At 40.7% G+C, this 15963-nt stretch overlaps 1 protein-coding gene across 1 annotated transcript in view; it reads left to right on the top strand.

Annotated features, from left to right (window-relative positions):
- ANKFN1 (ankyrin repeat and fibronectin type III domain containing 1) overlaps positions 1 to 15963 on the top strand; it is a 151113-nt gene that overhangs the window by 94193 nt on the left and 40957 nt on the right. Inside the window, exons 9-12 of the mRNA XM_043584002.1 lie at positions 1651 to 1750; positions 2055 to 2187; positions 2651 to 2767; positions 10223 to 10438. Coding sequence (XP_043439937.1) covers positions 1651 to 1750; positions 2055 to 2187; positions 2651 to 2767; positions 10223 to 10438 — 566 coding nt within the window. The remainder of the gene's footprint in view (positions 1 to 1650; positions 1751 to 2054; positions 2188 to 2650; positions 2768 to 10222; positions 10439 to 15963) is intronic.

Here is a 15963-nt window from a genome sequence, read left to right as displayed (position 1 = left end):
CCAAATTTTATGCTTTTCAGAGAACAAGCCACTAGAGCTTTTTTCTAGAGTGGGGAAGGGGTATTTGTCCAGCTATGCAAGTTAGAGGAGATCTAGAAGTCCAACTGCTTTTTAAACAGACTTCAACAAATCCCTCTGATTTTAGCTCCACACTTATCCCCAACTCCCAGCAGTATGTGGTGCCCAAGGGGTGAATCAGGTTACTTCTCAGCCTCCTCCACTGCTGGCTTAGGACTCATCTTTCTCAAGTCTGCTAAATCCATCTGTCCATCTGCTTTCCAGCTACCAAGTTCACTTGCTTTTGTTTCCTTTTCCATCTCTTTGTCTCTATAGATTTATGGAGTTTCCTTTTTATTTTTTAATCTCTTCACTCTGGTTTTAGTGAGATTTTAGGAGAGAGTAGCATGTGATGAGTATGTTCAATATGCTGCCTATAACCGGAAGTCCCAGCAGCAGCATTTTCAAGCACGCTATGACCAGCCAAATTCATGTTTAAGTCAGAAAAAAAAAAAATGTTTTACTTTGTTCTGCCAGGAATAACCATTACCAGCACTAGCTTGAAGCTGGCATGAATGTCTGTCAGTCCACTTATTCCCAGCTGTTCCTATAGGATCGTAAGCAGAGCCACACTGGGCCTCAGCCGTGGGCCATCCACCCAGGTTTCCATGCCTAACAGCAGTGATGTAGATGATATTCTTACCCCAGTGACATGTCAGAAGTTTGGTGATGACCCCAACAACCTCAGCTTCCCTCCATTACACAGAACACGAGGACTGAAATCAGTGATCTTTTCGCTCAGCTCCACACAGTACTATTTGTAAAGACTACTAGGAGAAGTCTGCAAGTTTTATCAGTGAAATCTCCAGGTTCTAAGTAGAAGGGGTGACCAGAAGCAGCAATGGATGATTTGCTCACCAAATGTAGCCACAGAGCCCTGTATGTTGTAGGGTACTAACAAATATTTGTTCAGTAAATTAACATCTCAGTTTTTCTCGGCACTGGCTCTTTTATCTTGGGCAACCTATTTTAACCTCTTAGTCTCTGTTTCTTCTTCTGAATAGTACTGATGATAATCATAACCTATGCCTACAACTAGTAGTGTGAGCCAACATATATACACTGGGGAAGATTGCCCCAGAATGCTAGCAGTGGTTGTACTAAAATGGCAACATGATATGGGTAGAGTTTTGTTTTATCTATTCTCCAAACTTTTTGTATTAATTGTACAGTGAAAAAAAATGTAATGAAATGTGTGAACTAACAAGAAGAGCTTTGCCAGCATTGAGAAAACGTGTGGATATTAAAGGCAATGGGAGGAGGCAAAGGGTTTGACTCCATTTCTTTTTATCCCACATTATAATCAATTGCTCATCAGGAAAATATAAGCAAAATGCCGAAGGGGTCCCCCTCGAGTTATGTTACTCATCTCCAACATTTTTGAGGAGCTGATCATTAATTGAGTTAATCACTAGCAACTCAAGATATAAAAACTTTTTGTAAGAATGAATGAGTTGGATCCACATGAAACTGAGGATAAGCAACACTGAGGGGACAGGGGAGAGGAAGGCAGGATGGAGGGAAGAAGATACTGGGAGTGTTATTACTCTGCCAATGGAGTTTATACTCTATTTTTTTTTTTCGGTGTTTCAGAAACTTCAAAATTACAAACCACAGGCCGCAAGCAGTCAGTCTCAAGGAGCCTGAAACACCTATTCCATTCCTCAAATAAGTTTGTGAAGACCTTAAAACGGTGGGTCCTATGCAGGTTTTCCAGGAAGTCTTCTCAGGAATCGGCTGGTTTGGGTTCTAAGTATAAACTCGGTAGAAACTTCCTTTTTGTTATGAAAAGTAGGAGATTCACTTTCTCCTGAGAATTTGGGCAAGATAGTAACTTCTGTGAGTACTAGTCTGTGACCATGTCATACCTAGCAAGACTGTGCTCATAGTTATATTAAATGATCTTTTATCACATGCAAAAATATATGTTTCCATGATTCAAGCTTGGTAGAGGAGACTCTTGAAGACAATTTTTTTATTTTGCTTTTTCTTTTTAGAGGACTCTACATAGCTGTTATATTTTATTACAAAGACAATATGTTAGTCACCAATGAAGATCAAATACCGATTGTTGAAATTGATGACTCTCACACCAGTTCCATTACACAGGATTTTCTGTGGTTCACAAAGGTATACTGAGTTCTGACTTCATTTTGCATCAATGTTTCTGTGCATAAATCTCTGAAAACTTTGTTGGGGAGTCTCCAGTGATCAAAGTATTGGGGTGGGAGGAAATTATCTCAAAGGTCTTCTTTCTGCCCTGATATGCCCTATGCCATAAAAAATGCCAAAGTAGCATCTACATTACATTTTCAAAGCAAAGAAGCTTGCATTCTGTCAGATTGTGTCTCCACTATTCTGAGTTATAGGATCATTTGGCAAAGACTAAATTGTGGATCTGACTATTTCATTAACATTCAGATCTTTTTCCAATTGGACAGAGATCAAAAAGTTGTTTTGCATGTATCTGAAAATGGACTGCAGAACAAACATCAGGGGTCAGGTTTCCTTTTCCCTGCTTTTTGCTTTGATGCCACAACCTAAATCATGTACTGGCTTGGATGATGATATGACCTCGTGACTTCTTTTGCAGCTGTCTTGTATGTGGGAAGATATAAGGTGGTTGAGGCAAAGCGTACCCATCTCCATGTCCTCATCCACAGTGCTGCAAGCTCGGCAGAAGATGCTCGCAGCAACAGCCCAGCTACAGGTGAGAGGCCAGGTTTCAACTCATACTGCAAGGAAATCCTAGAAAAACTCGACCAGTTCAGGTACCAGGCCCACCTGGAAAGGAAAAGGATGGGCTCCTTTCTCCTCCAGATCCCTAAGCATATGAAGGCTTCTGAGGCAGTCTGAGATGCACTCAGCTCATGTAGGGAATCTGTGCCTTTGGCAATTTTCTGGACGAGGGGCAAGGGTCTCTCCTGAAAAGTCTAGGAGTGACCCCCCTAAACAAGATGTGAGACTTGACTTCTGGGTTTGATATTAATCATTTCTCCTTTCTGAGCCTCAGTTTTATCACTTGCAAAATAGGAGGAGTTTGACTGGATCACCTGACAAACGCTTGCTGCTCTGTTAGTGCATAGAGATGGAAAAAGAGACCAAAAGATATTTTGAGGAGTTTCTTGGCTTGATCTTCTGTTAAAGCACAGGAATTTGCATACATTTTTGCTTACTTTAAAAAAAAATAAGAAGAAGAAAGAAAACTCTTAGAAGCTTAACTTTAATTCTGAATTTACTCATCCTTCCATATTATTAACCCAATCAGACCAGGTCCCCAAGCCCTGCAAGAATTATTTGTAGGCTACAGAGCCTCTCCTAGAAATTACACTGAATTTTAACCAAGGTCTTCTGGGATTTCCTTTCATTGTCTTCTGGTATTAGCTGAATTTGTGGTTCTTAGCTACATGGAATTGGAGTCTTTAAGAGATCACTGAGCCTTTAGCAGTGATCGATATTTCCCTACAAAACTGTCAGTTACATAAACCCCAGAAATACACATAACAGGAATCTATGTAAGCTGTGTTTGGCCAGGCCATACTAGCCAAGGCATAAAAATAGGATCATAACAACAAAAAAATATTTCTGTGGCTCCACCCCCACCAGCAATTACAGGAACTTCATTTCTTGACCCACACAATACTAACAATTCAACCACCTGAAATAGTAATAATTACTGTGTTGCTATTATAATTCTGAAAGGCAACTCTTACTCTTTCTGTGCTATACTCCACTGCAGAGGCAGGTTATTATCTTGTGTGTTCAGCAGCCTCAGAGATTTTAGCAGTGTTCTCAACTTCAACACACTCTTAACTTCAAAATCTTCTTCAACCCAAGGGGAAGTTCTTGGAGCTGGGCCATGATGACTGTACCGAATTCAAAGCTCCCCTTCCTGGGGCACCTGAGTGGCTCAGTCGGTTAAGTGTCCGACTTCAGCTCAGGTCATGATCTCTCAGTTCGTGAGTTCAAGCTCACATCAGGCTCTGTGCTGACAGTGTGAAGCCTGGGGCCTGCTTCGGATCCTGTGTCTGTCTCTGCCCCGCCCCCACTCACACCCTGTATCTCTCTCTCAAAAATAAATAAACATTAAAAAATAATAATAAAGACTTAAAAAAGAAAAAACGTTTATTTATTTTTGAGACAGAGAAAGACAGAGCATGAACAGGGGAGGGTCAGAGAGAGAGGGAGACACAGAATCCAAAACAGGCTCTAGGCTCTGAGCTGTCAGCACAGGGCCCGATGCAGGGCTCGAACTCACAGACCACGAGATCATGACCTGAGCCAAAGTTGGGTGCTTAACCAGCTGAGCCACCCAGGCGCCCCAAGACCTTTTTTAAAAAAAGCTCACCTTCCTTTCATCACTGACCAGCTTGAGTGAGAACAAGCCACTGTACCTGAAACTGTTCTTTTCTTAGGATAAAGCTCATTCCCAGGAGTCTCCTTGGTATCAGTCAAGTTCTTTCTCAGGAGATTCAGACACCTCAATGGACTCTCTATTAACCCACCATATAGCCCAGACATGCTTGGATCACAGACTGAACAACTTTTCAAATAGGGTTCTTCATTCCTAGAACACATTCATCTGGTATCAGTAACATGAGAAGGGTATGGCTGTCATAGCCAATGCAGCTAGATGCTGAAGGGCTAAGAGAGAAGCCATGATGACCAGTGTGCCCCTACTCAATTAGTCTCATTGAAATGGCTCTTGGATTTCCCTGGCCCCCCGATATATATATTTTATAATTCATCAACCCCCTTCTGACATCATTTCCTGTTTTGTCCAGCTTAGATTCCTTGGCCCATCCTAATTATTCCCTTGAAAATACTCTAAATTTCTGGCCACTGTCTCCCCCGTATTATTTATTTGGAAAAATCCAAGCCTGGATGAATCCAACAAGCCTACACTGGAGTACTTGCACATTGCTGCATAAAAGTCACCATAAAAGGGGGCTGACTGAGGGGCGCCTGGGTGGCTCAGTCGGTTGAGCATCCGACTTCAGCTCAGGTCATGATCTCACGGTTTGTGAGTTTGAGCCCTGCATCGGGCTCTGTGCTGACAGCTCAGAGCCTGGGGCCTGCTTCTGATTCTTTGTCTTCCTCTCTCTCTGCCCCTCACCCACTTGTGCGCTCTCTCTCTCTCAAAAATAAACATTTAAAAAATATTTTAATAAATTTAAAAAGGGGGGGCTGACTGGTTTTTTAATTAAATTCATGGCTGCAATTCTCACATATAACTAGTGATCATATTCTGTTTCTCTACTAATTTCACTTTCACCAACTATAAGGGAACTATTTAAAAACGTGCTTTCTCTTGCACCCCTATCCCTTCCCTATAATCTCCTTCCCCATATCAGGTGATGATTTCACTGTATAATTCATTAAGAAAAAAATAAATGGGAATTCTTTTCCTACCAGCAAGTTGAAAAGCCTCCTGGCATTAACCCCACTTTCTCTTTCATCCCTCCTATTACAAAAGTACTGGTTGGATAAATAAATGTATTTGTCTCTCCAACCCCTGGACTCCAAAGATCACACTTGGGAGTATTCTATTTTACCAGAAAGAAAAAGGAAATAACAGAAACGTATCTCATGCCATAGTTACCACCTGAATAATTCACCAGCCCTGCATAGTGACCAGTAAATAGTACTCAGTAAATAGTTACCCTTTACAGCACCCATCAAAGGCCAGAAGGCCAGAGCACTGCTATACTGCTATGCATTCCCTTCTCTTCACATTTCTATTTGCCTGGTTATTCAACTGGGGTCACTGTCATCTTTTTTATTTTTTCTTTTTGTAGGACCTATTGCCCAAACTATTTGCTGATCTTTAGGATGAAAGTGTCTGAAAATAGTGAAATCACTTTTTACTTTTAGGCAGTGGGGAGGGAGTAACAAGGCAGAGAAACATTTCAGAAGAGGAAGAAAACTGAATGTGGGAAAACTGCTACTTAATATTTTAGGTCTCTTTGCTAATCTAATATTTTTTACAATGTTATGAGGAAAGTAAAAAAGTGTGGGGCACCTGGGTGGCTAAATTGGTTAAGCGTCCGACTCTTGCTCTCCATTCAGGTCATGGGTCTTGTGGTTCATGAATTCAAGCCCCATGTTGGGCTCTGCTATAAGAGTGCAGAGCCTGCTTGGGATTCTCTCTCTGCCTCTCTCTCTCTCTGCCCCTTCCCTGCTCACACTATCTCTCAAAAAAATAAAATAAAAACTTTTTAAAAACAGCTTGATTGGCATCAGCCATACATAAATCCTGTGGTCCTACCTCTGGTTTATTTCACTGTGCTGTCCTCCCCTTTCCAGCATCACAGCCACTGCCTGATTACTCCAGTTATATCAAAAGCCTCCAAAGCTATGCTCCAGCTTCCAGTGTTAATACTCTCCAATCCATCCTCCACACTTCTGCCAGGGTAGCCAATAAAAGATTCTGGCCTGACTCATACTCTTTCAAGAGTGGTTCAGACATTTTATCACGGCACACAAAGGCCTTTGTTGCCATCTTCCCTTCCCTCCTATTTCCACAGCATACTGACTTACCTTTATCACAGGGCATACCAAACACTGTGCACCAGGTGCCTTGTGTTCCAATTTATTCCCTATAGTGAAGTCCTTTAATACGTAATAATAGGCAATAATCATGAAATAACAACTTTCATTTATTTCACAGAATACATGCCAGCCACTGTGATAAGTGCTTTACAAACTATATCTCATTTAATCTATACCACACCCTAATGAGAATGTAGTATATTTTTTAAGTTTATTTATTTAGTTGAGAGACAGAGACAGTGTGAGTTGGGGAGGAGCAGAGAGAGAGGGAGAGAGAGAGAATTAAGCAAGCTCCAGTTCAGAGTCCAACACGGGACTCAAACTCACAAAACTGTGAGACCATGACCTGAGCCGAACCCAAGAATCGGACACTTAAACAACTGAGCCATGCAGGTGGCCCAAGAATGTAGTATTATTGATACTCATTTGACAGATGGTAAAACTGAGCCCTAGAAGGGTTAAACAACTTGCCTAAGGTTGCACTAATAGGAAGTAGCAGAGTCTGGATACAAATCCAGATCTGTATAACTCTAAAGCCTACATTCTTTCCAATACTTCATCATCTTATTATGTGTTCATTTACAAAAAGCAGACAAAAAGTTTAAATAGAAGAAATTATCCACATTATAGTTTAAAAAGAAAAAGTAGTCTATTCTGTATCATTTGGAGCCTATTTAGGAGAAGTGGTCTTAGATTTTATTTGAAAGGAAGTAAAGTAATTAACTGATTAATATTACCTAAGCAGGAGGAAAGACAATTATCTGTCAGCACTTGGATTTAAAAAAAAAAAAAAAAAAAAAAAGATGAGAAGACCTGTAAGTGGCCAACACCCCACACTGTTTTTCCCACCCTTAGGAAAATGACAGAGTCCCCAAGAGGCAGAAGTTTACATTGCTCTTACATTGAGGGGTATCCAAACTACTTATCCTCAAAATACAGTAATCATCTGACACTATAGATTGGGTTACATTAAACTTTCTTCCTCCGTAGCCTTTAGAAATGAGTACTAGTGAGTAAAAGCCAGGTAACAACTTATGAATACCATGTCTTTTTCATTTTTCAAGGAGGGGGATAAAGCTTTCCCCATAATTTTACTCTCCTTTTCCAGGCCTTCATATCTCTACTCTGGATTTCCTTCAACTTCCCATGTCACCTGAAGCTGAATAAAGTTCTCTAAATAGTATGCATCTGTCTAAGGCTTACTGATAGTCCTGTAATGTGTTCTGGTTATAACCTAGATGCATTCCTATGGGCCATCAGGTGGTTTTTATTCCTCGTTAACTTGTAGGAATCTCAGGGTTCCCAGATCTCCCAATCTTGACTGCATAGCATCAAAGGTATTAAGATGATTTGGTTTTCCTTTAGGTCCTAAAGAATCCCAAATTTGCCCTTGTGGAACACAGATTTATTTATTTTCACAAGGATATTCTGCTTTGAAATTGGGCTCTCCCCAGCTAGCCATCCAACCCAATTTGATGTCAATAAAGAATTTCAGAAAGACTTTTAGTGCTTTCTTATTCAAACTATTGGTCAGCATATCCAAAGCTGATGGTGAAACACTGATGATAACTCTGCTTAAATGAAATAACTCCCTCAATCAATGAATCCCCACCAGCTATGGTCCAAAATAAACAATATTTTCCAATATCCTAATGATAAAATGTTAATTCATTCAACAAAGAGTTATCGAGCTATTACTATGTGCCAGGCACTGTGCAAGGAACCCAGAGACACACAAATGAAACAACCATTATTTCATGACATGAAGTCAATATGCAGGAAAGCAGGAAAGCTAGAGTCACGCTAAGACATAAAGTTTGTATGGGAAGCAATAGGAGGCAAAAGAAGGGATCGTAAATTCTGAGAGATTTGGGAAAGTTCTCCCAGAAAAAATAAAACCTTGGTGGAGTCTTGAAAATGAGTAAGTATAAGTCAGGGTGAGATTCCAATTAGAGGAGTAAAGAAAACCCATACCCTAACTTGTATGAAGCTTGGGAGTTTGCAAAATACTTTGTCAGGCATTGTTTGACTTAATCCCCCAGACAATCCCTAAGGTAAGGATTAGCATAAGGGGTGACTCCTAATTTTAGATGATGAGACTCAGGGCCAAGAAGGTAAATAATTCTTCAGGAGTCTGAGAGTTAATGAACAGCAGGCTGCCCTGAAACCTAACACCCGTGTAACTGAAGGCTCAGCAGCAGTAGCTTGCTGGAGCCAACTTGTACTGGCTCAGGACAGCCAACTGTTAAAGACTCAGGAATTCTGAAATCCTGTTGTCAAACTCTTGGAAGCTTTAAATTGGCCAGCATCAGTGGGAGCATTTACACCACAGAAATTGGCATATGCTATAAATCAGGACTTCTTTTTTGTGACAGCCAGTTTACTAGTTTATTTACCAGTATTACTTTGCAGCAAGCTGCCTATATATAAAACTGTAATACTACAGAGGACAGGATTGAAAGCCTTACCCAATTACTTCTCTATGATTTAGAAGTCAATAATTTGAAAGGAATAATCTGACTGATCAGGTTGTTTTAAAAATAATGATCCCACCAAATGAATTTTTATGTGTCAATAATTATTTATGAAATTGCTTACTTATATGCCCAGTTCTAATGAGGAAAAATAAAAGACATAAGACACAGTCTCTACCTGGAAGGATCATTCCAGTGTTTTCATATCCGTAGATATTGACCCGCTGGCTCATTCATTTTTAGGTCATCTGTGTCACTTTTATAAGTTCCAGTTCTACTTTGGCTCTCCTGCAAACAGGTCATCAGCATTTATCTGAGCTTGCAAATAACAGCTAGGAGCTCTGAGATCTTTTATTTATACTTTTGAAAAATCACAGATATTCAAAATAAAAGGATATTTTATCCTTCTCATCCAACACTCTAGGTTAGAAATCTTCAAACCCTGCATATTTTAAAAACTGTTTATTTTAGTAACATCTTCCTGGGTCCCTCCACATTTGATGCAGCATCTTTATTTTCCTACCTTTCTAAAAGTATTGTCTGCCTCAGGTGATCTAGCTTACAAACAATTTTAACGTAATTTTAAATAAATAGAACCCCCTGAAATGCAGATAAGTCAAACCAGGCCAATCTCCCAATTAAACTATCTTGAAAGGAATGTTCAGTCATTTGGAGACCTGTACAATGTACTACATTGTCAATTCACTTCTTCATTTTAAACAACCCCACTTCATACCAGCTTACTGTAGATCTCTTGAAAACTCCACAAGTGGCATACTTGAAATATCAGGCATTTTTCTTTAAAACATCTGGGATTCTCTTCAAGTGCTGGTAACTGAGGTCTATGTGCTGGTGTGTCTATGTGGGTAAGAGATATTTACAGATACTGAATTTGCTTAAAAAAACATCATTTTTGTGCCTCTTGCTATAATCTTTGCAAGCTTATGGTGAAGAGATTTTCTTGGAGCTTCTGTTAAGTACATTTTCTATGGTGCCACATATTCCAGTTTTAAGTTTGCTTTAAAAAAAAAAAACTTCTCAGAAACATCAGATAATTGATATTCAGTGTCTTTTGTTCCAATTATGTTGCTTTGTTTGCACAATATCATCCAAACTACCAGAAATCTATTTGTTTCTAGAATTTACTTGGAACACACAACTTGGGAAGAGTTTACTATGAGCCCATTAAAGACCGGCATGGAAACATCCTCATAGTCACCATCAGAGAAGTGGAGACACTCTATTCATTTTTTAATGGCAAATGGATGCAAATCTCAAAACTACAAAGCCAGAGGAAGTCTTTGTCAACACCTGAGGAGCCTACAGCCTTAGACATTTTACTGATAACCATCCAGGTATGCAGTCTTTCAGTTTTCTAATACTGTATATTTAAAGTTCAAACACATTTATTGAGGGGTTAGTGAAATGTACTAAGACCCATTTACAAATGCAGTGATGGAATAGAGAGGGTCCAGAGGCATTTCACTGTTTGTATTCCACACACAGGAAAGGTTCAGAAGCTTATTTTTTATTTATCACTCTCCAGATACATAACTGGCCACACAATACAAGTGCACTGAGCACCCTGAAAATGGCCCTGACCAATACGCCAATGAGAAACATTGAGACAAATGTTTGAGTAGGGGTCTACAGGTAATATAATCAAAATATTAACACCTAAAGGGACTATAATAATAATGCATTGCTAGACCGTGTGTGTGTGTGTGTGTGTGTGTGTGTGTGTATAAAACACTATGAACAAAAACACTCTTACACATACTTACTTGTGTGTTCCTTCTAATATTCCTCTGGGTCAGGCAGGCATGATTAAATCCATTTTAGGAATGAAATAACCGAGGCTCAAAGAGATTCTATGACATAACGACCACACAGAGAGGCAGGTCTAGTGAAGCTAATGTAGCCTCAGCATATTCAGCTCTTCACTTGCATTAGCCCCTATCAGTGCCCTGGCAGGGATCCTAACAACTTCATATCCACAGTTTTGTATTCTTCTCGTCAAAGAAGGCACAGAAAATTGTATTCACTTTAGTCCCCACAAAACTTGGGTTTGCTCCTGGGCATACAGCTAGAAAGTGGCAGGACTGAAACTTAAACTCAGATCTTCTGGCTGGAATCAGGCTTCTTTCTGCTACATTCTGTCGCATCCTGGGGCAGGAGTTAGGATTTTAGTCATGAGGGATTGGAGATCAAAGGATGAAAGATTCACCTGAGAACTGAATAGCCACCAAAATGCAAAATTCAGGCAGCTCTGATCAAGACTCAGGCTGGATGGCATAACTGGGATACAAAGTACATCTTCTGCTCCTGAGTCCAGCACTCTCTCCACACCACCACACTCCTCAGGTGTTCTTACGTGAGCATGGGCTTCACGCTGTTTCCCTTCCCTCCTTCCTTCCTTTCCTTCCTTCCCTTCTTCCTTCCCTTTCCTTTCCTTTTTTAAACCCAGTCATGGGGATGAGTTTGATAGTACTCTCCAGTTAGGCAGACAAGCTGGCAGAAACACCTACCTTAAATTGAGGTCTGGCGTATATCCACAAGACAGCCAGTCCAGAGTAATGGAAAAGAAAGGGCTCAGTCCTACATAAACAAGCCAAACCCAACCCTTGATGCCAGTAGCCGCTCATGATCACCCTAAAAAACTAAGCCACCAGCCCACTAACTTACTTTAGTTCCCCACTGAGGAGTGGTTGATAGAATAATCTCACCTCTCCATTCCTTGCACTAACCCAAACCAGAATGGAGTCCAGTGTAGCAAAGGTAAGCTAATTGGTCAAAGCCAATACCTCTGGCTTTGATTTTATGGAATTTGGGTTCATATGAAATTGATAGAGGGTGTGTGTGTGTGCATGCGTGTGTGTGGGTGTGTGTGTGGGTGTGGGTGTGTATGTAGGAGGTGGGGGCAGGGAACATAGACACTATTCGTGGCTCCCCTCTTCACCCTTTATAAGCAAGTGCTAAAAGAAACATTTAAAAAAATCACAATAAATTGAGCTTTTACAGGGTGACTAATACACTAATCCCCTATAGGGATAAACTGGGGTCTGGGCTACCTTTGCTCCTAGAAACACAGCACAGGCCCCAGCATGATATAATACCTGGTTTCTCCTAGACTTATTACATTAAAAATGTGTTACAGGTGCAGAAAAATTCCAATCTGGCAAAAGGTTGTTAGAAAAGGAGACCAAAAATAGAGGCAAGATCAGGTTTCCACACAGATCCAAGTGGAAAATTTACCCCCGCTGACTGGCACATTTCTGCTTGATGTCATTCCCACCCACCCCCACTCTCCTTCTCCTCCTCCTCCTTCTTCTCTCTCCCCTCCTTCCCAATCAGGTCTTACACTAGAGAGGAAATAGGGGATAAAACTACTAGGGCTGGTATCCAGTCACTCCTGGACTTTAATTATGTCAGGAGTTGGCCCCAGCAACTCAACATGAAAGTAGTGACAAGTCTTGGTGTTTGCCCAAAGCAGGCAGGGTACTTCCCACAATTCTGGGCCACAAACCACTCTCTTTTCTCATGGTCAGTTGAGTGATGACCACTAGGCTTGGGGCTTCTTTCTGTTAGATCACAACACATATTGAGGCACCAGTTTGGAATATAGCACACGAGGGTGTGCTTCCTGACTCCACCTTGTCTAGTGATGTGACTAAGGCAAGATACTTCATTTCTGACCTCTTGTGTTTCCTCCCCTTCTTCCTTCAGCAAGAAACCCTACTTCATAGGGTTCCAAGGAAGATTAAATGAGTTAATATGTAAAGCATTAGAGAGTGGCACAAAGCGAGCACTCAATAAACGTTAGTGATTGTTATTATTTCTCTACTCGGAAAAATACAAACAATTCTAGGCCTCCTCGGGAGGTATCTAGGCCATCTCCTCCCATCCCTACCTTCCCATAAGACCCTGGTACTGGCTCAATCATCCGCTGGGGCATTGCACCACCACCTCTACCTTTCATAAGAACTAAGGAAAAGTTGTATAAAAACTGTATGGTCTGCAATGCGGTTTTCAAAACAGGTAAGGGCTTTAAGAAACTCTGGGTCTATAACTAATCTACTAATCCCTAGGGCCCCAGGGAAACTCCAGGGTCTAACCCTCTCAAATTCTTGACCCTCTCAAGTCCCAGACCTTCATTACGGGCCTTTCTCATATCTAGAAGAAAGAGAGAAATCCTTCACACACCTGTCTGGGAAGGATAAGAGAGTTACTATGGACAAATTAGAGTCCCTCTGAGCAAACTAATTGGCAGTGAGAGTACTTCCAATAGGGAGGACCCTCTCAGGTGCTGAGTTACCCAGACATTGACCTCCAGGGTCACCTTAATAACTGGAAACTTCACAGGTAAACTTTTCTTTGAAGCTTAATCTTTCACATTTGCACATTTTCAAGTTTATAACACTCTGTTACATCTATAATATCATTTGATCTTCATGAAAACCCAGTGAGATTGAGTGGGTAATTTCATTGTGTCTCATTCACAGATGAAGCTATGGATTTCAGGGAAATAATTCCTTAGGGTCATATTAGCAAAAAAGCAGCATAGGAGAAACTAGGGCCCAAATCTTCTGACACCTGGTCAGGTACCTTTCCCATTTTCCCAAGCCGCTTTACATGCCCTCCCCCTCCTTTTCTCTGTATCCTTCAAAAAAAAAAAAAAAAAAAAAAGTGTCATCCTAGAGAGGATGTGCTAAAGTTTACCTTCTGGTCCCTCCCAGCTCTGCTTTCCTTCTCCTTCTCCTTCGGCATTCCTGTCACCCTGTGTCTTCTCACACCTGCAATACCCAGGACCTACTACTTCTTCTGCCCTTTTCTGTTGTTGTTTCTTTTTTCCAGTACATTCCTGCTCTTTCTACCCCCAAGCAGCCCCTAACATGGGGATCAAAAACTACAGGAATCAGGAAGATGAATGAAAATGAGCCAATTGAGCTGCACATGAGAAACAATTAGGTTCACACAAAAACTTGTTTATATCAGTGTTCATAACAGAAAAAGAGTGGAAACAACCAAATGTAATGACTGCTAAATGGATAACAAAAGTGATATCCATATAATGGAATATTATTCCGCCATAAAAATGAGTGAAGTACTGATCCATGCTGCAAAGTGGATGAACCTTGAGATCAAACATCATGCTAAGTGAAAGAAGCCAGACACAAAATGCCACATATTGTATGATTCCATTTATATGAAATGCCCAGAATATGCAAATCCACAAAGACAGAAAGTAGATGAGTGGTTCTAGGGGTAGAGGGAGGAGGGATGACAGCTAATGAATGCAAGTGATGGAGTGATGAAAATGATCGGGAATTAGGTAGTGCTGAGAGCAGCACAAGCTTGTGAACATAGGAAAAAAACACAGAATCTCACACTTTAAAAGGGTGAATCTCAATTTTAAAAAAAGGAGCAAGTGGAAGTAACAGAGACTACAATAATCTGGAGGGCCCTTGTGCCATGTAAAGAACAGCCCATTCAGCCACAGCCAACTGCAGTGGAAAAAAGTGGTCCCAATGTTGAATGTTTTCCCATTTTTAAAGAGAAGTTAAAAATCTAGAGTTTTGGATAAAATATCCTTATTTTTAAAAGTTAGGAAATAATTTCGAAAATTTAAATTCTTTGCAAACCCTATAATCTTGGGCCCACAAATACCTGGGCCACCATTTTCTGACCTTTGCTGTCCCTGGTCAATTCAGTTTCCATCCGCTGTGCAAAACTAAAGCCCTGTGGTTACTGGAAAAGCAGGTCATTCCTCTAACAAACTCTTAGGACACCTGGTCAATGGAGGGCAGTTGGATATACCCTTCCTGGTCACTGAACCAGCACAGCATATTCTCTCCCTGAGGCCCAGCTCCACACTCCACTACCTCTGGGCCTCTCACTTCATATTTAATAAACATTTTTTCAGCACCAACTAGGTGCCAGGAACTCTTCTAGGTGCTATAGGAAAAACAAATGAATAAGTCAAGGTCCTTGCTCTCAAGGAGTTCAGTCAAGGGAGGGAGACAGACTTGTAAACAAATCAAGGTAATACAAGGCAGAATTAAACCAGAGCCTGATAGCAGTACAAACAGCGTACTATGGGAGCACAGACAAAGCAGCTATTAATTCTCCCTGGAAATATCAGGGAAGGCGTTGTAGAAGAGGTGACATTTGGCTAAGCCATGAAGGGTAAATTAAGTTCACCAGGTGGAGAAAAAAAAGAGAAAGAGAGGGTAGGGAGGAAGGAGGAGAGAAGGAGGGAGAAGAAGAGGAGGGAGAGAAAAAGAGATGGAAGGAGCAAGGGGGAGAGAGAAGAAGGAAGGAGGAAGGAAGAACTCAAAGAGAGATTTAAATTAAATAGAGGGCATGGTAAAGAAATGAGGCTGAAGGTAGAAAAGGAGATCTAACCCTCCCTTGGGTCCACAATGGACCTTATACAACGTGATCATACAGAGTTAGAAAAACTTGCTACATGTCTTTCTCACACACTGACATTTGAGTTCCATGAAGGGAAGGATCACATCTTATTCATCCTGATGTCATTAATATTGTAGCATGATGCCTGACACATAGTAGGTGCCCAATAAAAGTTGGTAGAATTAGTGAACTCATGAACCAACAAAGAACCAAAGAACAGCAATTAGGACACGTTGGAGAGAGGAAAAAGCAATCCCTTTCGGCTGGATATAAGAGACACAAAAGGACTATAATGGAAGTAAAGGCTAGAAATACAAGTTAGAAGTAAAATCAGCTAATATACAAGCCCACAGGCATTTGATTTGGTTTAGAAAGCTTTCTAATTATGCGAATGGGACAATTTCTTTCTCTTCCCATACATTTCTCAAGCTCTAAAAACATTCTAATGAAGGATAAATGACTAGTA

The sequence above is a fragment of the Prionailurus bengalensis genome, chromosome E1 (assembly GCF_016509475.1).
Source record: "Prionailurus bengalensis isolate Pbe53 chromosome E1, Fcat_Pben_1.1_paternal_pri, whole genome shotgun sequence".
In the NCBI taxonomy this organism is placed as follows: domain Eukaryota; kingdom Metazoa; phylum Chordata; class Mammalia; order Carnivora; family Felidae; genus Prionailurus; species Prionailurus bengalensis.
Note: the sequence above shows the minus strand (reverse complement) of the source record. Positions and strands in the feature narration are given on the sequence as shown.